The sequence below is a fragment of the Schistocerca piceifrons genome, chromosome 3 (genome assembly GCF_021461385.2).
Source record: "Schistocerca piceifrons isolate TAMUIC-IGC-003096 chromosome 3, iqSchPice1.1, whole genome shotgun sequence".
NCBI classification, from domain to species: domain Eukaryota; kingdom Metazoa; phylum Arthropoda; class Insecta; order Orthoptera; family Acrididae; genus Schistocerca; species Schistocerca piceifrons.
In genome coordinates, this window is record NC_060140.1 from 691736009 (window position 1) to 691760776 (window position 24768).

The window sequence follows — 24768 nt, forward strand, 5'->3', positions numbered from 1 at the left end:
ATAAGAATTTCCTACCAGAGGCAACAAAAGATAACTTCTAAATTTCCCACGAGAGGCCGTTGTAACACACATACTCTTAACTTCAAGTCCTGTTCCAATGGCGAAGACGTAGTCTTCCGTGGGGACGTCCTTGAGGTCGGTATTCGGCGTGAACTGACGTCCGGTGTTGGTTCTAGCCTTTAAATAGTATTGGTCAGCCAATCAGGTGTAGTAATACTTTCTGCAGGCCATCACTAACTCCCTCTGCAGGAAGTAGTACGCCGAATGTCTGTTTCCAAAACAGCCGATATTTACCATTGCTTACGCCTTTGGGCATAGGCAACCTCGGTCCTGTGTCGTGTTAGATGTGTTGCAGGCCCGCAGGGGCTGCCTTGGCGACGGCGTAACAGAAAAGTATCACAGTAGTTGAGGAACATGTGACAGCAAAATATACAAATACTGTTTCTTGTTTCACGTTACTGCTAGTATTATGGTAACCGTGGGCAAAGCTGGAATTTGACGAACTCACCAGACACGTAGTTTTATGAAACGTGGAAGGCACATCTAAAGTTTTTCCTAGGCGTGTGAGCAACAAGACTGTCAGTCTGCTTTTGGTGTCATTTTATTTTTAATGCAATACACTGATAATGAGTTCTGAGTAGTATGCAAATGAAACGTGTCCTCAAAAAAAGACATCCTATGCAGTACGCTGAAGCACTAATCCTCAAATGATATGTTCTATCTAACGATTTTTCCTAATTCTGATGTTAGCGCTCGTCAAAATGCCTTTATTATATAAGAAGATTCAATAAAATGTGAATCAAAGGAGATGATAAGACCTCTCAAAAGTGTTGGAAGTTGCAAGACTGCGAGCGGGAGGAAATTTGTTAGGATACACTTTTTGTTGAGTTCTGCGTGCGCAATGCGATGCAAAATATTTATTGTATGCAAATTATTCACCGTGTCAGCTGTACGTTTTGTTAACAAACAGCAATTTTAATCAACTGAGACGCCATAATATTCATTCGGTTTCGCACCACCGATCATCATGAGGGAGTCCAAGGTAGGAGGTGGGAAATATTACAGCCTCTTTTGCATGTTTCCATTTAGTTTTCGTCTACTAAACTAGGCGTTACGCTGAGGGATTTTTTATTTTTTCACACAAGAAGTACCTGTTTTGAGTCTCTCTTTGTAGCTTCAATCACTTGTTGCGGGTCACCCTTCTGCTGAATTTGTGTTCATTCAGACTATTAGTTCCGCGCTGCCCGCCCCCGTCGGGGGTTCGAGTCCTCCCTCGGGCATGTGTGTGTGTGTGTGTTATCCTTAACTTGAGTTAGTTTAAGTTAGATTTAGTAGTGCGTAAGCTTAGGGACCGATGACCTCAGCAGTTTGGTGCCATAAGACCTTACCACAAAAATACCAGACTATTAGTTTTGAGTGTTGCAGGTTTAGCGACACTGTACATAGCCGTTTCCTGTTTATGTGTTCCATTAAAATCGTCTCTTCTTTCCAGGGTGTCACAGACTCTAATCATGGGCACTGGTATGGTGGCGAATATACTCTCATTCGCTCCCAATTTCCAGAAAGGAATAGAGGCGGCCTCTAACGCGTTCCACCTGCTGGAAAGACAGCCTAGAATCACAGATTCACCAAACGCCACAGGCGAGAAGTGGGTGAGTAAGAGCTTTCAAACACTGCTAACACTGCTGGACATTTATACAAATTTATTTACTGTGTAGAACCCAATCTCTTTCTTCCCGTACAATTTATCCCCCGTGCAGAAGCTGTATTTTCACAGCGATATTGATAGTGTATAACAAAATTTTCAAACCTCTTGCACCAAACTGCGGTGTCTAGCGTTTCAGCCAGTAAGGAAACACAATTTTTCATTCTCTGCTAACATAAAAAAAACTCAGAAGTAAGAATTTCGCTAGGTGAGAAAAAATCTGTAAGAGAAAAGGAGAGAGGGTGGAGGTGGACATTATGAAATCTGTTATGCGAAGTTTTGTCAACTATATGGAGACACTGTTGGTTGCACTGTTAAGGATCAAAACAAGACATCAAATATATCTGACGTCGGTTCTGAATGGTACATCTTATTTTCAGCAGAACTTGGGACAGTTGTGCACACGACCATCGACTTGGTGTAGCGAGAAACATGATTCATCCGACCAGGGAACACGTTTCCATTGATCCACAGTCCAATTTCATGATTCCGTCCCCACTATAGCCGTAGATGAAGATGTCATTGTGTCACGAAAGTAACATGTAGGGTTCGTCAGCTACTGATACCCATCTCCAACAATGTGCGATGAGCGCATCAGCACTAGGCTCTGCCGTCAGGTCTGCCTGTGATCGCCGCCTATCCTGCTCTACAATGCAGGCAAGCCTCCGATGCGCGATCTGTGTTAAGGCGTGGACACTGAGTACCTGCTCCCCTACCCGTGGTTTTACTGTGATTTAACAGCTTCCCATAAATACTCATGACTGTAGCACGCCGACCAACATCGCCATTTCCGAGATGCTCGTTCTTAGGTGCCAAGCCATAACAGTCTGTCCTTTGTCAATATCACAAATGTTGTGACAATCCTGTACGCTGAATTTTTTGGGCTAGCACCCGAATTTTCACATTTTGCTACCGCAGTGTTTTCTTGTAGAAGGTGCGAGCAGTCGCTCTAAAACGGTGAGGTCTCAGTCATTTCCGCCTTTGGTGGCTGCCAAGCCACCGCAGTGCATGGCTCTGCACTTCCTGTAGCATCTGTATTTGCACTCCGGCGCCTTGTTCCCACCGATGGCAGAGTATTACAGTGCAGAATGGAGCATTTCCTATGTGATACCAAGGTACGATGGTAGAGTGGAAGATAAATTCAACAGTAGATGCAAGTTGCTGAGCTGATCGTTGACGTGGTTCCTGAAGCCTAGGCGGGGGTCTAGCGTGACCCAAGTTATCGCACGGTATCACTTCATGGGACAGGGCTGCCTGCGATGGTGATGGGTGGCAGCGCTGCGGCAATGGCGCGGCGAGTCAATATCAAGAGCTGCACGTTGCTAACATTGAATTTCAGGTGTCATTTGTCGGCCCATGTGTGCAGTTTATCAGAGGAGAGCTGCAGTTTACGTTGAGAGTGTTGGCGTTCGTGTTGCTCCTGAAGATCACTAAATTACCAGCTTACAGCACGAGATGTATGCGGCCGGTCTTTGGAGTGTCAGTTGTATAGAGCTTGTGCACACCAGCACGGATACGACCGACTAGGGACAGTTCAGCTTCAGCCTGCATATGGCAGGTCCTGTAGACGAGATAGGAGCGGATAAGGCAATATGTGGCACCGGCACTCCATGCTCAAGTTACTTAAAAGAGAGGCCGTCTTGTCTTGCACTGTCGAACCCTACAAACGTCGAGGAACACCGCCCTGAAACACTGGCGGCGCTCCGGAGCATCGAATGCCTCCTCCACTAATTGTGGGCGATGACGCTCGTTGGAAGACACTTCTAAAACCCGAACTGCTCCCCAGGAGAATCATTCCCCGCTTCTTTCTGCTCCGCTTACATGCTTCCCTTACTTTGTGACGTTCCCGAAACTCCACCAGGTGGAATTCAGTCAGGCGGTGGACAGTGGTCATAATGTTTTTGCTGATCCGTGAATGTCATCTACTGCTCAAGGGCATACTGACCCCTGCCGCCAGTATATCCGTTGACCGTTATTTTTATGGCAAGTTTCGTGTGTAGTTATTATACGACAAGGCCACCTGTGATTCCAGCCAGAGTGTAAGTACTGCTGTGCTTATATCCAACAGAAGAAAGACAGGCTCAAACATAAACTAGTTGGAAGTACTGCTGTGAGAAGGGCTCAGATATAAACTAGGTGGACTCTTCCAATGGGCTACAAGAGGAAGGCAGTGATTCCTTAGTTCCAACGTTGCTGAACAATGGCTGAAAACATTTCGCTGGCAGTCTGCAGGTGACGATGACATATGACCACAAAACTGTCTTATGCATATTTAGTTTTGGATTAAAATGACAGCTTGTGTGGATCAGTTTGGCGTTACTGTATTTTCAATTCCGTCGTACATTAAAGTATGTAACTCTGTCTCCTTTCTCTTGTCGTCACATATGGTAACAGCAACAAGTCCGTCATTTGAAGCTTCTCTTGTGCTCTTCTCTCAAGCTTTCGTTTGCAATTCTGTTTTCTCGTCTTTCTGCATTAATTAATTCAAAGGAAAACCTCACTATTTGTCTATGAAGATAGTTTCTTTTGCCAGTTGCTACTCTGACATTGCTAAATAACAAAACATGAACTCTACTGTACTATACTGATCAACTGCGATTTTATCAACAGCCTGGATCTCTGTAACAATATCGAGTAATACAAGAATTCCTTCAGATGCGACCGTTTTTTGTTTGGCTTTACCGTGACCGATATTCATGTCGAATGAAATAACAAATTTACTGTTACCGATCACAGTTTATTTTTAACCAAAGCTTCCATCAGCAGGTGCATTTACATGTGTTAGTATGAAATATGTATACAGGGTGGTCCATTGATCGTGACAGGGCCAAATATCTCACAAAATAAGCCTCAAACGAAAAAACTACGAAGGGGGAAACCAGATGGCGCTATGGTTGGCCCGCTAGATGGCGCTGCCATAGGTCAAACGAATACAACTCCGTTTTTTTTAAAGAGGAACCCCCATTTTTTATTACACATTCGTGCAGTACGTAAAGAAATATGAATGTTTTAGTTGGACCACTTTTTTCGCTTTGTGATAGATGGCGCTATAATAGTCACAAACATATGGCTCACAATGTTAGGCGATCAGGTGGTAACAGGTAGGTTTTTTAAATTAGGTAAGTGAGGTACGTTTGAACATTTTATTTCGGTTGTTCCAATGTGTTACATGTACCTTTGTGAACTTATCATTTCTGAGAACGCATCCCGTTAAAGCGTGATAACCTGTAAATGCCACGTTAATGCAATAAATGCTCAAACTGATGTCCGTCAACCTCAATGCATTTGGCAATACGTGTAACGACATTCCTCTCAACAGCGAGTAGTTCGCCTTCCATAATGTTTGCACATGCATTGATAATGCGCTGACGCATGTTGTCGGGCGTTGTCGGTGGATCACAGAAAGAAATCTGGGGACGTCAGATCCGGTGAACTTGCGGATTCGACGACCTATCCACCTGTCATGAAATATGATATTCAATACCGCTTCTACCGCACGCGAGCTATGTGCCGGACATCCATCATGTTGGAAACACATCGCCATTCTGTCATGCAGTGAAACATCTTGTAGTAACTTCGGTAGAACATTACGTAGGAAACCAGCATACATTACACCATTTAGATTGCCATCGATAAAATGGGGTCCAATTATCCTTCCTCCCATGATGCCGCACCATACATTAACCCGCCAAGGTCGCTGATGTTCCACTTGTTGCAGCCATAGAGGATTTTCCGTTGCCGAATAGTGCATATTATCCCGGTTTAAGTTACCACTGTTGCTGAATGACGCTTCGTCGCTAAATAGAACGCGTGCAAATAATCTGTCATCGTTCCATAATTTCTCTTGTACCCAGTGGCAGAACTGTACACGACGTCCAAAGTCGTCGCCATGCAATTCCTGGTGCACAGAAATATGGTACAGGTGCAATCGATGTTCATGTAGCATTCTCAACACCGACGTTTTTGAGATTCTCGATTCTCGAGCAATTTGTCTGCTACTGATGTGCGGATTAGTCGCGACAGCAGCTAAAACACCTACTTGAGCATCATCATTTGTTGCAGGTCGTGGTTGACGTTTCACATATGGCTGAACACTTCCTGTTTCCTTAAATAACGTAACTATCCGGCGAACAGACCGGACTCTTGGATGATGACGTCCAGGATACCGAGCAGCATACATAGCACACGCCCGTTGGGCATTTTGATCACAATAGCCATACATCTACACGATATCGACCTTTTCCGCAATTGGTTAACGGTCCATTTTAACACAGGTAATGTATCACGAAGCAAATACCGTCCGCATTGGCGGAATGTTACGTGATACCACGTAGTTATACGTTTGTGACTATTTTTACAGCACCATCTATCAGTAAGCGAAAAAAGTGGTCGAACTAAAACATTCATATTTCTTTACGTACTACACGAATATGTAATAAAAAATGAGGTTTCCTATTCTAAAAAAACGCAGTTGATATCAATTGACCCATTGCAGGGCCATCTAGCGGGCCAACCATAGCGCCATCTGGTTTCCCCCTTCAAGCTAGACGAGTTTCGTTCTTTGCAGTTTTTTCGTTTGACGCTTATTTCGTGAGATGTTTGGCCCGGTCACCATCAATGGACCACCTTGTATTTTGTGTTACGATTTTGGGGTAACTTGTGGCACTGTCTCCAGTGGTCACAAGCTCCTTTATCTGTCGTAAGACAGCACATGCAAAAAGTTATATTTTGTAAACAAAATGTGACAGTTTACATGTGATATGTTACGATGGAGAAAGGAGCCAGTAACAACTGGAGACAGTGCTACAAGTTACCCGAACACAGTAACACAACACGCTCATATATCGTACTAATGCATGTAAATCTACCTGATGATGGAGACTTAAATCTTCGAAACGCGTTGTAGATATAAGTAAACAATGACTGCTAACAGTAAACTTGTTTCATTCGACATATATTGCTAGTTGTCGGTATTTTTGTAACTCTTTCTGTTCTTAGGAATGGAAATGGAACTTAATTCTGGATGATTGGCTGAATTATGTTCTACAGCAGTACAGTAAGAGTATATTTGTATACAGGATAGCCGCGGTGAGGTGCAGTACTCGAGTGTGGAGTTCGCATACCCTACCCGTGTGGGGAGCCTGGTGCTGCGTGGTCTGGACTTGGATGTGCGGCCAGGCCAGACAGTGGCACTGGTGGGGCCCTCTGGTTGCGGCAAGTCCACCTGTATACAGCTGCTCGAGAGGTTCTACGACCCCACCGCTGGAGTTGTGGTGAGTAAAGGAGACTCGGTGTGCCAGAGAGCCTGGAAGTGGTTTTTAGACGGTTTACCACATCCCAGTAGGTAAATACCGGTCTGGTTCTCAAGTCATGCCTCACTTACAATATTCGAAAACATTTAGAAAACCATCGCTCACTTTCCCGTGCATGACACGACAAGCAGACAGAAGGGATATACATATTTTGCCCCAGGAGGTAACGAGATGGCAATAGGAACGGTATCTGGCCACCTCTTAAATTAACCTTGTCAAACCTTTTACTAACCATGTCGACCCTGAGCCGATGCGAAGGAACTAGAAAAAGAAGAAGATCAGATCTCTTAATGTTGTTTGTATCAGAATGAGATTTTCACTCTGCAGCGGAATGTGCACTGATATGAAACTGCCTGGCACATTAAAACTGTGTGCCGGACCGAGACTCGAACTCGGGACCTTTGCCTTTCTCGGGCAAGTGCTCTGCCACTTGTTTACATCAGCTATTTTCGGAAAGCAAAGCAAAACAGTGGCTGAGCGGGATAATGCAAGAGAAATCAGACCTGTCTGCCCTGTCTTTCTCTTTGCGGTGCACTGTCTGGAATATTCTTTAGATAAAACTAATTTGCTTCAATACGCTCAATTCCAGAGCAAATATTACTTTTTCTTTCAGTCTGCAATACATTTCTTTTATGTAACAAGCCTCGTACCTTAGAGTGAACAGCTAATCTGATAAAATGGACTCCATTCAAAAACGTTCCATTCATATCCAGTTACAAAATTTACAATCAAAGACCCATAGATAAAGAGGGACAACATAGTCTGAGGGGTGGTGGCCTTCGACGCATTACAGATTGTGACCATTTATTCGGCATCGCAGTCTGTTTTCAAAGGCGTCACACATTCTCCCCATTACATGAAAAGATAAAAGTAAAATATCTGAAGTCACATAACAGTCACGTATCTTGACATATAATACAACCTGTAAAACCGCTTTTACATACATAGGTTCGGCGATTCCAGATAACAAGTGCCACAGATAATTTCATGACTCTTCATTTAGTATGGATCACATTTTCTTCAATGCGGATTTTCTGTTGCAGCGTGTGGACGAGCGAGACGTATCAAAGGTGAAGATGGCGAACCTGCGAGAGCAGATGGGCATCGTGTCTCAGGAGCCGGTGCTGTTTGACCGGACCATAGCGGAGAACATCGCGTACGGCGACAACTCCAGGGAGGTTCCCATGGCGGAGATTATCGCTGCAGCCAAGAATTCCAACATACACAACTTCGTTGCCTCCCTGCCGCAGGTGAGGACACCAGCCGTGCTACCTGTGTTCGTAACGACTTACAGTTGAGGGAACGTGTACAGTCCTGATATCACTTCCATGATTTCAACCAATAATACTGAGAAAGACGTAACAGACTCAGTAGACATTGAGAAATTGTGAGACAAAAGATTTAAAGTAGGTCTCAATAGGATTCATTATGTGAGAAAAGATCATTTATGTTTTTTTGAATGAACGTCAAGTTAAGATGTCGTAAGAAACTACACTTCTCTCTTTACTTCTTTCTGCGTTTCCTAGGTTTCATATATGTACGAAAGTTGAAACTTCTCCTTTTGAATGTAAAGAATGACTGTGCTGGTAAAACTTCTACCTTACTTGATTTTCAAACTGCAGAGTGAAACTGAACGTACTAAGACTGTTTTCTCTTTACTTATTCTGATCATTTCTAAACAGACACACAATATTTTTGCGCAACGCAGTCTGACTTTCAATAATCCCTACGAAAGAATAGCCCTGACTAACAATAACCTATACCGTTCATGAATTACTTACCTCACAAAAATCTTCGTTACTCGAAGTACTGCAATACAGCGAGCGCCAATACTGCCAGCTAAATAAAGGATTCTAACTACTGAAGGCACTAACTGTTAGTAGTCATAGTTAGCAAACGAAAGATTTTGATAGAGAACACACAATGTATTTACGTTAATAGTGTTCAAAAGTCATAATATATATGTTCGTGACATCCAGTTTAACAAATTTGCTTTTTCTGAAGGACACACGTCCAGATAGTCCGCTCATATTAGCATCTCAGAACTCTGGCATCTCTCTTCCCACATCCACCACTGCTGGCGGCTCACCTCCAACTGCCCAACCCTACGGGCTGTTCACATCCAACTGCCCAACACTACACTAGCAAATAAGATCCAACAATGAGTCCAACCAGCCACAGACTGCAAACAGCGCAGTTAGCGATTTTAATATCGAGCGCTACGTATAGCTACCAACATAAAAACCTAAACAGCCTACTTGCAAAGTAAGCAATTAAGTAACATGTATTGTATGATATAGTTATTAATTGCCGTGAGATTGTGAGAGGGATCAGAGGTTTCAGTTCACTGGATCACTCTGGTAATAAAGGCATAAAAAGAGTACTGAATATCTTTTCAAAAAGAGAACATAAAAAAATGTAAGCAGAAATGACAACTCTCAAAATAACCAGAAGGAAAATGTGACTACCTTGAAGTAGATGATGACGAGAGTGAAGAGACGATGACGATAATTGCTTCTCTGCTGAACCTTCACTCTGACAGTGACCTCATATGGGTACACTCATTCTAACTAAAATAAGTAAATGAGATGATAGTGCCACCTGGCTATACGCGTACGGACCACTAAATCAAAAGCATTGTCATATTTTACGGACTACTGTGTAGTGAAATACTATCTAGTTACCACATGTTAGTGGTACGTTGTAGAGGAAATACTGTTGGTCTCACAACGCAACATGCTATTTATTTCTGTGTCAAAGCTGCGCTGTAGTTTCTGTCATTTAATGACTTAGTATTGTAGATGTGAGCTTCGTGACAAAGAGTTTGGGATAATTCTTACTTGGTTCTAGACCAACGTTCTGCAACAGAAGGATTCTATGTTTGCTTAATGTTGTTCACTTCATATCAACTCCTGCGACTTAAAAACGTTTATTCTGTTCTCTTCGTGTACCGCCCTCAACTTTGCTTTTCCACATCCTCGTTGCTGTTATTACTAATCACTTTCAAAAATACATCAGCCGACCACCTTCGTATAAATTTATTTATTCCGAGACGCGTTTAGGGTTTCGCGTATCTTCAGTAACCATAATACGTATGCTTCATCAGGACTACATTTTTGTCTGCAACTTATAGCTCCTTGTTTCTCATTTATATGGAGTAACATCCACACTATGAGATTCACCAGTAAACTGACTCACCACAGCATTCAGTATGCCGACTTCTAATAAATAAAGTTAAATAAAATTGGATGGTTGCTCCATTTCTTCCTGTAATTTAATTCACAACCACGGAGCTCAGCCATTAATATTATGGATAAATTAATACTAGTAATCACGTTTCCCTTATTTTCTCCTTGAGTCGAATTGCATGCTAAGTAGTTACATTCTTTATGGCTCATTTTTTTCTTCGACTTCCTCACTTCCAGCCCGATAGTAAGCTTCGTCGATGAAAACTGATGTTAATCGGTATTTCATTTACCTTTCTTGCATCTTATAAATTACAGAGTGCAACAATCAGTCGTCCTTTTTAGATTTTATTATGCAAATCCAGATTTCGACTAGTAGCTAGCCATTCTCAATGCCCGAACAACAGGGACATACATGCATTGAGAATAAAAAATAGCACATTGAGAATGGCTAGCTACTAGCCGAAATCTGGATTTGCATGATAAAATCTAAAAAGGACAACTGATTGCTCCACTCTATAATTTATACGTCGCATACAGTCGCTCAGTGCATCCACTTTCCGAATGGAAGGTAACCTGATTGCTTGCATCTGGCAATGGCAAGGAAAGTGTTTCTGAAGAAGAGAAATTTGTTACCATCGAGTATTGATTTAAGTGTCAGGAAGTCGTTTCTGAAAGTATTTGTTTGGAGTGTAGCCACGTATGGAAGTGAAACATGGACGATAAATAGATTAGACAAGAAGAGAATAGAAGCTTTCGAAATGTGGTGCTACAGAAGAATGCTGAAGATTAGATTGGTAGATCACATAACTAATCAGGAGGTGTTGAATAGAATTGGGGAGAAGAGGAGTTTGTGGCACAACTTGACTAGAAGAAGTGATCGGTTGGTAGGGCATATTCTGAGGCATCAAGGGATCACCAATTTAGTACTGGAGGGCAGCGTAGACGGTAAAAATCGTAGATGGAGACCAAGAGATGAATACACTAAGCAGATTCAGAAGGATGTAGGCTGCAGTAGGTACTGGGAGATGAAGAAGCTTGCACAGGATAGAATAGCATGGAGAGCTGCATTAAACCAGTCTCAGGACTGAAGACCACAACACAACAACTCACTTGATTTACTCATCACCTGAAGTATCGTAAGTGTGACGAAACAAGTGAAACCGAACGAGCACCCCCTGTTTTAGGACTTTTTGTTAGTAGCACTTGGTGTGTTTTTGCAGGGCTACGACACGCGCATGGGGGAGAAGGGTACGCAGCTTTCTGGAGGGCAGAAGCAGCGCGTGGCCATTGCCCGGGCACTCGTCCGGAACCCCAAGATACTGCTGCTCGACGAAGCTACATCTGCACTCGACGTTGAGAGTGAGAAGGTAAGCATTTTGGCTACAAAGCCTCTGGCGACGGAGTCCTTGGGTAACAGGTTGTCGCTTAACTTCCCGCCTCAAATTCTGATAAAATCCCAAGCTTTCGATAAACCAACTCCATCACCGTCTTCAGGGACTTAATCACTCTTAGCCCTCGCGAACGCTTGAGATTTTATTCGACATTGATCGTACAAGTTGAGAACCTTTTGACCAGTTAAAAATTTTCATGTACTTATTTTATCCATTTGGAACAAGAATTAAAAGTTCAGGTGAACGAAATAAAAAATCCAAGGTTTACTAGTGATATTGTGTCGTGGAAAGAAGCTATAAAGTGAACATCAACATAAGCAAAACAATGGTACCGGTCTGTAGCCGAAACATATTAGTAAAATTAGATTAAAAAATAAGACATTGCAGTTGCTGGATGAGTTTTGCTATCTGAGCAACACAAGAACTGACGACAGTCGAAGAAGGGACTATAAAATGCATACTGGTAAAATCAATAATAGCGTTTCTCATGGCCTGTGCGGCTGGTCCCGGCGAAGGTTCGAGTCCTCCCTCGGGCATGGGTGTGTGTGTTTGTCCTTAGGATAATTTAGGACTGCTTAGGGACTGCTGACCTTAGCAGTTAAGTCCCATAAGATTTCACACATAAAAAAAGCAATTCTGTTAAGATAAATTAATTGACACGGAACTGTTATGTACCAAAATACGAGAATGACGGAATGCGCTTAAAATCACTATTAATATAGCAGGTAAAACATTGAACTCACACACACATACATCACGCACAAGTCACGCAACAGAAACGTTCTAATAGTGACTTATTTTATGTTAGTCTAGGCAAACTTCCACAAATTGGGCGCAAATACAGTAAGAAAATGATAATAACAGTAAAATTTGCAACGAGAGTTTATAGAAAATTGTAATTTACTCATATTTAGCGTTTCTGCACTTATTTAGATATAATACGATGAAAAATAGCTATTAAAAGAAACATTTAACTCCAGCTTCAGAAATGTGCGTAGTATTTTATACTATCAATATACTTGTTTAAGCGTCGATATACCCTGGAAAAGTTTACGAGTAGGAAATTGGTTAATACAATAATAACTTTGTCAAGCTTGCGATTTACTGCCCAAGCTCTTCATAACATGACTACAGTTCATCCACAAGCTCCTCATTACTTCGTGATCTCCTGTTTTCTAAGAAACTGAAATAAACGCTTTTAAAAACTTTCTCAGCGAACCTTCTCATCGCCATATAACATTTCATCAAATTGCTTGTAGTGAAAAGTACTCACATCCGTGGACCAACGAAGATTCTCTTTTGAATTTTGCCTTACTTAATCGTGGTAATTTTTTCCTCAATTGTTTATTAGCCTCGCCCTCTTTACCAAATTTTGCATGATTTTTGTAAAAATCACCTTAGAACAAAAATAATACCAATTATACGTTGATAATAAATTTATATTATTTTCCATTATGGATGACAAGTTCTCTAAAACAAAAACCAAAGCTAAGTTTCAGTTTTCTTCATTACGTTTGTTACAGCACATTGGAACTGGTAAGAATTAGCTATTCCATACAGTTTACATTTTGCACGGTGTAATTAGAATGTATGACTTCACTTGAGTAGAGGAGAATAGTAAGAAGTCCCAAGATAAACACATTAACAACTGCAGCGAGCTGTCAAGTGGAAGTATTTTAATTTTTTTCTTTTTACCATCGTCTCTCAAACCCTGTCTATCATTAGACTCGTATCTAGGCTCAACATTTAATTCACAACTCGATATTGGAAATTCTTAACGACGAGTATGTAACACATGAAATAATAACCACTGTTATTCCAACAAGAAGTATCTTTAAACTGAATGTTTTAAAACTTCTCTTAGCAATTATACTTTGATGAAACTGTAACTATCCTTTTATGAAAATTTTGCGGAGTATTTCAAAACTTATGCTCACTAAATACTTGTATACTTTACTACTCCACAAAGTCTGAGAAATTTTGTTAAAAGAAGTAACTACTTTTCAGTGCAATAAAATAGGATACTCGGAATTATCATAGCACTTGGTATAGGACCCTGTCTAGGTAAACGAATAAGGATAAAATATGATCGTTCAGCACAGAGATTACAGAACACAAACTTATTATTGAAAAAGACATCGCATAACTGATCCATGCAGTTATTCAATAATCTACTGGTAATTTGAGATAAAGGTGGTGGCAGTATTGGCCTCATACGTTCAAAAAAGGGAGCAAAAGCATCCATGGCTCTTGCTGTGTACATAGCTCTGAAAATTCTCTTCTTAGCGTTGAATTTTCGTAGTACAGAGCCAGCCTAAGTATCTCGTGAATAATAAGCCTAATTATGTCCACATCCGAGGCTATATTATACAATCTTGCAGTTATTCTTGCCTCGTTGAGTTCAAAAGATGGGCACACTTTGGCTGCTAGCCACCATCTGACTCATGCCACACAGGAACCTTTCAATTAGATCGTCAGATCCACCGTTTTTATTCCCTCCTACCCAGTTCTGTTGCGGGGGGACGTCCCTCCAAATTTTATATGATAACAAACCTACTTTCCCTACGCATGTTTCAGTATTAAAAGTAAAATTTAAACATTTTCATTTTCGTACGGTATATTACTTTTAAAATTACATTTATAGATTAATTACAATTACATATATGGCCAAAAATAATGAATAAAACACTTATGCAGATGCTACATCAAAGAGCTTGGTGGTACAGAATTAACGTTAAGTGAAAACAGACAAAGAAGTTAGATAAGACAATTCTATGAAATATCGATAATAGTGTTACAGTACCACGATATAATTTTGTGGATGCATTTAGCGGATTATGTGAATAATATCTGCGAAATTTATTACGAATAGAGGTAGTGCATAGCAGTAATAAATTTAAACACAATGGATAATCCAGCAGATTTTCACGCATCTCATTGTTTATGACGTCATATTTCCTGAACTATGATATGTAGGTGGTCCTTACTCCGGCAGCGATTGTTGTCTGACGGTAAGGGATGTGTGTGCCAAGTTTGCTTATAATTGGTCTCGTGGTTTAGGAGATGTGGGATACATGCAACCACGCGCGCGGACACACACACACACACACACACACACACACACACACACGCACACACACACACACACTCAAACACACACACTTACATCCATTTTTATAACATGCAAATTATATACGATCCTCATATCATTACAAATACTTTCAGTCGCTTTCTTTACAATAAAATAATTTCTTAGATAAATTCAAAAGCATTTACTTTCCTTAAATTTTGTTCATGTCGCTGCGTTTCTGTCAATATTTCGATTATTTAACCACGCACAGAGTTAACATGACGTCGAAATGTTCATCTTCCCCATGTTTGAGTCTGCGATCATAAAAGGAATGAAAGAAAACGAGGTTTAAATAGACTGTTGTGTTATGTACTGACTTGTACTTGAAAGGGAATATAAAGGAATAAAAAATGTTTGAGATTCCTAGCTGTACTGTTCCATTTACCATGTTGTTCAAAACATCACAAGACTTCCTTTGGTGGCTTCCTGTGAAATTAAAAACGAAAAAAAATACAAGGCTGAGGTTCCTTTTCGACTTCTACGGCTCATGTAAGAAAACCGGCCATAACAAGACGTATTTTGTAATGATATTTGTCGAGAGTGTAGTGTTACGTGGAAGTTAAACGTGGGCGACAAACAGTTGAAAAGTGATTCTATAGAAGAATGCGGATGATGAACTGTGAATATTGGGTAACTGATGAAGATGCACCGAATAGAATTGCGGAGAAAAGGTATTCTGGCATAACTTGACTAAATGAAGGAACCAGTTGATAGGACACACCCCGAGACATCAAGGAATCGCCTGTTAGGTAACAGAGGAAAGCATGTGACGTAAAAATTGTGGAGGGAGACCAAGGCTCGACTACTGCGCGCAGGTTCCAGATTCCAGAATCGGGTCATCTTGATTTAAGTTTTCCGTGATTTCAATAAAATCCTTCCCCAATCAGGGCTTGTGCTACATCTCTAATGACCTTGTTCTCGATGGGACGATAAACCTAACCTTCCTTTCTCCGCACTTGACGAAGTCTAGATGCGTGCGTCGGAGTGGGCACAGCCAACACAATAAATTCCCTTCGATAGTTTGTAGTCCCCTGCAGTCATAAATGTCCGCTGGCTCACCCTAGTAAAAACCTTGTGTTTCATTTATAAAAAAAAAAAAGAGGTTCTGGTACTGCGACCTTCAAGGGAGGGCGTTTGAATTTTAGACTTCTTAAAGCGCTATTTTCACGCTTTTCTCCACATTTTAAAAGTGCGAATACAATATTTATTCTGGCCAAAAATAAGTTTTATCTTACTTCATCACAAAATTTGTGTTTTTTTTTTTTTTTTTGGTTAGAGGTACCCGTACAGTGTACCGGTGCGTACCGTCACAAATCAAGCACTGTAAAAACCTACTAACTCAAAACGTCGTCTATCTCCCGTTGTCCACTCTATCGTCATTTCATAAGAACGAGGTTCAGAAGACATTATTCATTCTGCAGAGACATCTGGTTCTGGCTCACCATCGTCTTTGGTTTCGACGAACTTGTTTGCGACTTACCGAGGACATTGGGAATATAAAACTTTTTCTGAAACTGACACAGTACGCAAGTCCTTTTGAGCTTTGTCTCTGCCATTCCTCATCTTGCCAATAGCTCTCGTCTTGTGTGTTGGGAGCGTGGCATAATACCACACCAGGAATGTATTTCAGTGGACAGTACAGTAGTTTTCACTGAGAACTGCATCCGCTCCTTGTATGGTCTGAACTGAGCCAATGAGATAGTGGCTACTCCAGATCAGAAATTTAATAACAGGATCTGAGGTCCCCATTTACTGGAGATGAGAACTGTGGTTGTTGTATTTTTGGCATGATACGGGTTGACTACCAGGAACCTGGGGGGATATCTTGGTGACCTTACTACTCTTGATTCTGTTCAACAGGTGGTGCAAGAAGCGCTGGACAAGGCGAAGGAGGGACGCACATGCATCACCATCGCTCACCGACTGACGACCATCCAGGACGCCGACGTGATTTGTGTCATCAACGAAGGCCGCGTGGCCGAGCTCGGGAAACACGCAGAGCTGTTGGAGCGACGGGGCATCTACCACAAGTTGCACAGCCTGCAGGCGGGCCGCCGGTAGCACATTAGCTCCTTCCTCCCTCTGTCTTTGTCGTCTCTAATAATTTATTTTTCTGCTTCTCTACTGAGATCCCGTCTCCCAAGGACGGTAACTTGAAAAACTGGACCATACTCCACTTGCTCGCAGAGAAATGCATTTCATTCATACAGAATGATTCTTTCCAAATCGTCTGATCTACACTGATAGCTGGAAAGAAGTGTAATGTTGGATCTTCTACTACGTCGTTATATATTGTGCAGTATAAAGTGAGTGCTTTGGAGACTCAACACATTTAACATTTTTGTATATGCCGACAGAACCTGCTATAATTTTTATTGTAGTGCAACTAGTTTCGACAACATGTGTCGACAACATCTGTCAGACTTTAGATTCATAAAATAGTCTGTATCACATGTCCATAATTTCATAATATATTACATGGCTACTCAGTACCGTGAAAGTAAGTGGGTCTGTAACTAGTTTCGACAATACGTAATCATTTGTCACACCTCAAAATCTTAAAATAGTCTGTACCACGAGTCCATAATTTTAAAATAAATTACATACGTACTCAGTGCTGTGAAAGTAAGTAGATGTGTGACAGACAATGTCATGGCATGCCACAGTCCACTCAATTTCAAAGCACAGGGTGTGTAGTTATACAACAAATTTTAAAATTATGTACCTGTGGCATACATCATTTTAAATTTCTCAAGTCTGTTATATAATGGCACGATATCGAAACTCATTTCAGAACAACAAAGATTTCAGCAACTTGTGGTGTTACACACAAAAATGTCTTTCATAAAAGCTGTGCAGTACAATATAAAGAACGCTTATTTAACGTATACATTGTTACGATGGTACATCAGCGTGTGCACCCTCACTGTGACAATATTTCTAAACCAACGATATGAACTCGGCTTCTGAATAAATCTCATCTTTCGCTGTTTTTCCTTTATATTTATTTTGAGGATTATTTATTGTACGTATTAGATTAGAACTAAATGTTTCTTATTTATATAATTTTATAAATAAATTATTTTTAATATACACTTTCCTGTCATTCTTCCCAACAATACAGTCAAACATGTTCTCCTGGCTACCTGTTTTGCGAGAAGCATTAGAAAACTGTGACCTGATTAATTACTAAAACACCAGGGTAACAAGCAGACTAATACTAATCATTTCCGAAGTTACTTGAATCGCAGATGTTCACAGACAGTTTGCATCACCACCACCAGAAACACCAACACCGCCTTTGCATCTCCACCTCAGGTCTAACTGATTGCTCTGTTAACTATTTAACTTTATTTTCTAATATTTTTATTTAACTAATTTTACACGAGTGCCCTATTTCCACCTTATAGGACATTATCAACTGCTGTCTCACATTACAGCATTTATTCATATTCATAGCACTGGAGCATGGCTTGCATGCCAGAAATCGACGAGTCATGTAAAACTCAGTAAACAAAAATACATGCAATTCGAGCAACAGCAGCCGATGTGGAACCTTATCTGTAGCCCCATTAAAATTTAATCGACAAAAAATGGAACTCGTCCAGTATGCCGTCGGTATACAGGGTGTTACGAAAAGGTAAGGCCAAACTTTCAGGAAACATTCCTCACACACAAAAAAAGAAAAGATGTTATGTGGACATGTGTCCAGAAACGCTTAATTTCCATGTTAGAGCTCATTTTACTTTCGTCAGTATGTACTGTACTTCCTCGATTCACCGCCAGTTGGCCCAATTGAAGGAAGGTAATGTTGACTTCAGTGCTTGTGTTGACATGCGACTCATTGCTCTACAGTACTAGCATCAAGCACATCAGTACGTAGCATCAACAGGTTAGTGTTCATCACGAACGTGGTTTCGCAGTCAGTGCAATGTTTACAAATGCGGAGTTGGCAGATGCCCATTTGATGTATGGATTAGCACAGGGCAATAGCCGTGGCGCGGTACGTTTGTATCGAGACAGATTTTCAGAACAAAGGAAGACGTTCGAAGCAATTGATAGGCGTCTTAGGGAGCACGGAACATTCCAGCCTATGACTCGCGACTGGGGAAGACTTAGAACGACGAGGACACCTGCAATGGACGAGGCAATTCTTCGTGCAGTTGACGACAACCCTAATGTCAGCGTCAGAGAAGTTGCTGCTGTACAAGGTAACGTTGACCACGTCACTGTATGGAGAGTGCTACGGGAGAACCAGTTCTTTCCGTACCATGTACAGCGTGTGCAGGCACTATCAGCAGCTGATTGGCCTCCACGAGTACACTTCTCCGAATGGTTCATCCAACAATGTGTCAATCCTCATTTCAGTGCAGATGTTCTCTTTACGGATGAGTCTTCATTCCAACGTGATCAAATTGTAAATTTTCACAATTAACATGTGTGTGCTGACGAGAATCCGCACGCAATTGTGCAATCACGTCAACAACACAGATTTTCTTTGAACGTTTGGGCAGACATTGTTGGTGATGTCTTGATTGGGCCCCATGTTCTTCCACCTACGCTCAATGGAGCACGTTATCATGATTTCATACGGGATACTCTACCTGTGCTGCTAGAACATGTGCCTTTACAAGTACGACACAACATGTGGTTCATGCACGATGGAGCTCCTGCACATTTCAGTCGAAATGTTCGTACGCTTCTCAACAACAGATTCGGTGACCGATGGATTGGTAGAGGCGGACCAATTCCATGGCCTCCACGCTCTCCTGACCTCAACCCTCTTGACTTTCATTTATGGGGGCATTTGAAAGCTCTTGTCTACGCAACCCCAGTACCAAATGTAGAGACTCTTCGTGCTCGTATTGTGGACGGCTGTGATACAATACGCCATTCTCCAGGGCTACATCAGCGCATCAGGGATTCCTTGCGACGGAGGGTAGATGCATGTATCCTCGCTAACGGAGGGCATTTCGAACATTTCCTGTAACAAAGTGTTTGAAGTCACTCTGGTACGTTCTGTTGCTGTGTGTTTCCATTCCGTGATTAGTGTGATTTGAAGAGAAGTAATAAAATGAGCTCTAACATGGAAAGTAAGCGTTTCCGGATACATGTCCACATAACATATTTTCTTTCTTTGTGTGTGAGGAATGTTTCCTGAAATTTGGCCGTACCTTTTTGTAACACCCTGTAGGAGTCAAATTCCTTCTTTCTTGTTACTTTTGCATTAATTATTTTTTTAACGTGGCTTTGAGAAATAGCCACGTGACCTAACTTGAACCCCCGCCCCATGCCCCAGTAGTATTATATTCGTAGATATCCATGATTTTGCTTTTCTTGGCAATTATCTGAAGGAAGTTGACGTTTACTTCAACTGAAATTGTTTACAAAGATTAAATAGTCTTGTGCAATTTTTGTCCGTTCTTTTATGGGCTAATATTCTCCTACCATTTTTCTAAAAGTTTTTTTCCCTCCCTACTTGTGCGTCAGAATCCCCCAGCAGTATCACAACATTTGATTTTGGAATTTTTGACATTTCGCCTTCCAAGAGTTTCCAGAATGCTTCTAATTTACTCGGATATTTCTTATTGTCATCATTAATTGGAGGATGGCAATTAACAATGGTATATTGTTTATTTTTGCATTTCACTGTGTGAAGAAAGAGTCTTTCTGAACTGGGTTTGAATTCTGTAACGTTTTTTACGAAAGTTATTTGAATATAGAAGACGGCACCAAGTACTGGCATACATTTCATAATTTTTTATTGCTGATTTACCCTAAAATATCCTGTGGTTTTTAGTTTCTGTAACATTTTCGTCCAGAAATCTTGTTTCATATACTGCTAGAATTTGTATCTCACCCTTACCTAAGAGAGCAGATTATTATAAAACGCAGAAATAACACATGTTATTATCAAAGGAGTTCTGTTCTTCTTTTAGTTAAGATAATAAGAAACAGCGTACTGTTTCACATGCATTGCATAACACTCAGATAACATGTGTTAACTTGACTACCAAAACTAGTTGGCAAATAACGCCTCCTGCGAGCAACACTGTCAGAACTTCACACAGCCCAGACGCTGTCAGTGGACTCGCTACAGCTCACCACTGTTCCTCCCAGAATGTCCCGAATATCAGTACCTTTAACATGGAGCGTAGGAACAGCACGGCTAGTTCCACGTCGTCTACATTCATGCTCTCATTTCTCATGACCCGCTGGACTAGTGACCGCCAAAACACACACAGCAACCCACAGCTTCAGTGTCATCCGTCCGAATAGCTGTCTACCGCACTTCCACCGCTGGGGCATCAGAAACCAGCTCTTGACCGTCACCGCTTCTTAACTCAACCCTCCTTTCACTCTGATAAACAACCTGCCTCACTAGCGGTTTAACGAGCCCAGGAGGCGGACGTGGTGCGACCTCTACATAAAGTGCCAACATTGGCACATACTTCCTCTCCCCCGCCCCCCTACCTTACACCTATTATTTCGGTACTAAAGTCCTTTAGCCTTTAGCAACCGGCTTAATCTGAGTGAGTTGAGCTCTAAGCTCTTTACCCGTTCGTGAATCGCCTAATAACACCGTGACCAGGGTGACAAATCTCCTTATTTTAAAGGGACCATTGCAAACGGCAACTATTTCTTCATAATCTTTTCAGAGGCCTTATTGACACTCTCAAGTTTATAACGCACACTTCATCCCCGACCCTGTAAGAACTTGGCTGGTGGCTCTTACTTTCTCCCGTTGCTTCCCCCCTGTGCTATTTTCTAACATTTTTTCTGATCAGCCTCCATTGAGCAATCACCTTATGTACATCTTTATTTTCGGGCAACACGTCCTCTATTGATCATAAACTGTAAGTGGAGTGGCCATCTAATATCACAGAAGTAACCTGGCCGGTGTGGATTTGTGTGCCGCATGGCGCGGTATTAAAAGTGACAGGGAAGCGAACGGTCTCAGGCCCAGGCCTTGGTTCTTGCTACTCAGTAACGGCCGATCGCAAATTACGAGGGAGTAGGATAATACGGTGTGGCTGTTAGATACCGTACCACCATCCCTAAACAAAATTGTTTAAAGCTACTAACAGTGAAATGGCTAGACTGTCTGTTACTATGAAGAGGGGAGGTCTAAAGGATCCAAAAATTCTTCTTAAATTCTGAATCATTACTTGAGCTGTTCTCTCTTTAGTTGGCAACAGCCAAAAAAATCTACTAAAATCTTCAACACAGACCGAAACATACTTATTAGACGTTGGCAGTGGCCCTACGGATTCAATGTAAAGCGTTGGAACGGTCTCTCTAACTGTTTAGGTGCTAAATGGCCTATATTACTAGTTTGCGCAGTTTTGCTAATAGCATAAATTCCATAGCTGGACACTCTCTTCCGAATGTCTTCATCCAGTCTACGCCACACAAACAGCTGTCTAATTTTCTCCCGTGTCGTATTCAGTCCAAGTGGTTTCCCACCGGAGACTTATGGAAATACTTGAACAATAATCGGATCAGTTCGTCAGGAGCAACTATTTTTGGCTGACCTCGTCTCCGCGGTTTGCAGAACACCATCCTATCTTGTAATATGAATGGCTGCATCATTTCACTCTTCCATAGCTGTTGTTTAAGATCGCGAATGTCTTGGAACTCTAATACCCCGAAACAAACCAGGAATCTGTGTAAGGATCGAAGCGACACAGGAAACATAACCACGCTCTCTTCTTACCAGATCTTTCGTTTGATTGTCATCATTCCACGACACACACAGCAAATCCACAGCTCCAGTATCACCCATCCGACCACCCATCCAACGCTGGGGCACCAAAACCCAGCACTTCCTGGTAACCGCTCCGTAATGGATCTCTCCTTCCTCCTTGCCACTCGGATAAACAGCCTGCCTAGGCAGTGATATTACGAGTCCGGGTGGATAAACAGCCTACCTAACCATTGATATTTCAAGTACAGGTGGCGGAGGTACTGCCAACATCTGTATACAGTTGCAGCCATGGCACAACACCTGTGTGTCAGCCATGTGATTTTAATTTTTATAATCAAGTTCTTATTTCGAGACCTCAAAATTATAGTCAGCGTCTGGAAACCCAGTGGGAACAGCAAAGCCAAATGGATGCAATAAATATTCAAAGTATAATTCATGATTAACTTTCAGCATCGATTTCTATCGTATGTGCGGCATGCATCAAATTAATTCCGGGTAAAGAAATACTTTTAAACGGAAACTCAGTTTGTTTTCCTCCTAATCTTTGGAAGGAACGATGTTGTTGCGGGAAGACTGCTTTCGTTAGATGTTTTTGGTTGTCTTTGATTCGAATGTTTATATGACAAGTACCATTCATCTGGATGTTCGAAGGATGCAGAAAACAATTAACAGAGTGAGGGAAAGAGTAATTGTAAAGCGACCAGGATTAAGGTTTTAATTTCTTACTAAACCAAATCGTTCGAGAAATTTATTACCTACCTTGTTCATATACCCTGTTGCTTTACTTGTCTTATTAACATTCTTACGCCTGCCAATTTTTATGAGGAAAAATCAAATAAAGAAACCCTGCAGAATACAACGAGGAATTCGAGAGAGGTTCTCCGCTCCATAGCCAGATGCCTCGGCCACTACTCCAACTGCTCTTTCGTTTAATAGCTTTTACCTTAGGCTGTGGGTGAGTAAGTGGAAATCGGAAAGGTTTCTTTCTTTGAATTCTAGGAAAATATGAGTTTGCAGACGCCATATATGTTGATGAAAAAACACTCAGTTTTCAATTATCTATCGATCCCGTAAATTCTGAGCCGATTGCGAGTCACAAACTATGGGAAGAGTTTTTTCAAATACAAGGAGGGGGGGGGGGATGAATTGTTAGGCCACAATATGTAAGTCTTTAATTTTTAAGTTTTGCAGAAGCGACCTGCCAAAGCTGAGCCGAATCGGCTGTCCATGTCTTAAACCTTCCCCTTGTTAAATCTGCGCAAGAATTACAGAGGAACAAGCCTCCTCGCTGTGGATAATTTGTATGGCAAGACGAAAGCAGGTTTAGAAAAAGACAATGGCGCTTTAGTGAAACTAATGAGAACGACGCCATAATTTAATAATGACATAAATATTCTGCGCCAGCATTATACAAAGACTTTTGATCATGTGTATCAAAGAAGATAATGGAAAACAGTGATGGGTAATAGACATCTGACTACATCTCATCCAGATAACGTATTCAAAGTCGTACTCGGAGACATGGCACAACTTGACTAGAAGAAGGGATCGTTTGGTAGGACAAGTTCTGAGGCATCAACGGATCACCAGTTTAGTACTGGAGGGCAGGGCGGAGGGTAAAAATCGTAGATGGAGACCAAGAGATGAATATACTAAGCAGATTCAGAAGCATGCAGGCTGCAGTAGGTACTGGGAGATGAAGAGGCTTGCACAGGATAGAGTAGCATGGAGAGCTGCATCAAACCAGTCTCAGGACTGAAGACCACAACAACAACAACACGGAGACAGAGTGCTCTGCTTGTAGACAGATGTTGAGCTATTATTAATATCGAAAACTATCATTGGACTACGACAAAAATGTATTTTTTTTAAGTGGCCCACATCAGTATGCATTTTAACAGTCTGCAGGGGAAAGAGTTAAACGTCTCACTTTTGATACAAGAATAGACGTAGTGAAGGAATTCAGATAAATTGGGAGAAAAAGGAAAACTCAAAAGTTGACGACAGCTTGCTACAGTGCCTCAAATGGCAGTTAGCAATTCCTTTTGACAGTAATGCAGTGCGCTAGTCATTTCCATTAAAGTTTACAGTGTGGATAAGGACTTAATTCAGTGATCAAATTTTGAGGAACTCATTATGAGTTGAGATGACAGATACAAGCTACCATGTGCAGTGTTAGTGCATCCATAATTCAATGCAAGCACGTCCATAAATCTCGGAGTAGAAACCATCTTACCGTCTTCTCATTCTTCTCCACGCCGTAGGGAGACGATGCTATATGAAGGATGCAGTTGTATTCTATTGACTGTCATGAAGAAATCACATACACTTAAT

At 41.5% G+C, this 24768-nt stretch overlaps 1 protein-coding gene across 1 annotated transcript in view; it reads left to right on the top strand.

Annotated features, from left to right (window-relative positions):
* LOC124788967 (ATP-dependent translocase ABCB1-like) overlaps positions 1-17341 on the top strand; it is a 75518-nt gene extending 58177 nt beyond the window's left edge. Inside the window, exons 18-22 of the mRNA XM_047256257.1 lie at positions 1493-1652; positions 6784-6978; positions 8061-8267; positions 11426-11572; positions 16587-17341. Coding sequence (XP_047112213.1) covers positions 1493-1652; positions 6784-6978; positions 8061-8267; positions 11426-11572; positions 16587-16787 — 910 coding nt within the window. The 3' untranslated portion in view covers positions 16788-17341. The remainder of the gene's footprint in view (positions 1-1492; positions 1653-6783; positions 6979-8060; positions 8268-11425; positions 11573-16586) is intronic.
* The last annotated feature ends 7427 nt before the right edge of the window (positions 17342-24768 follow it).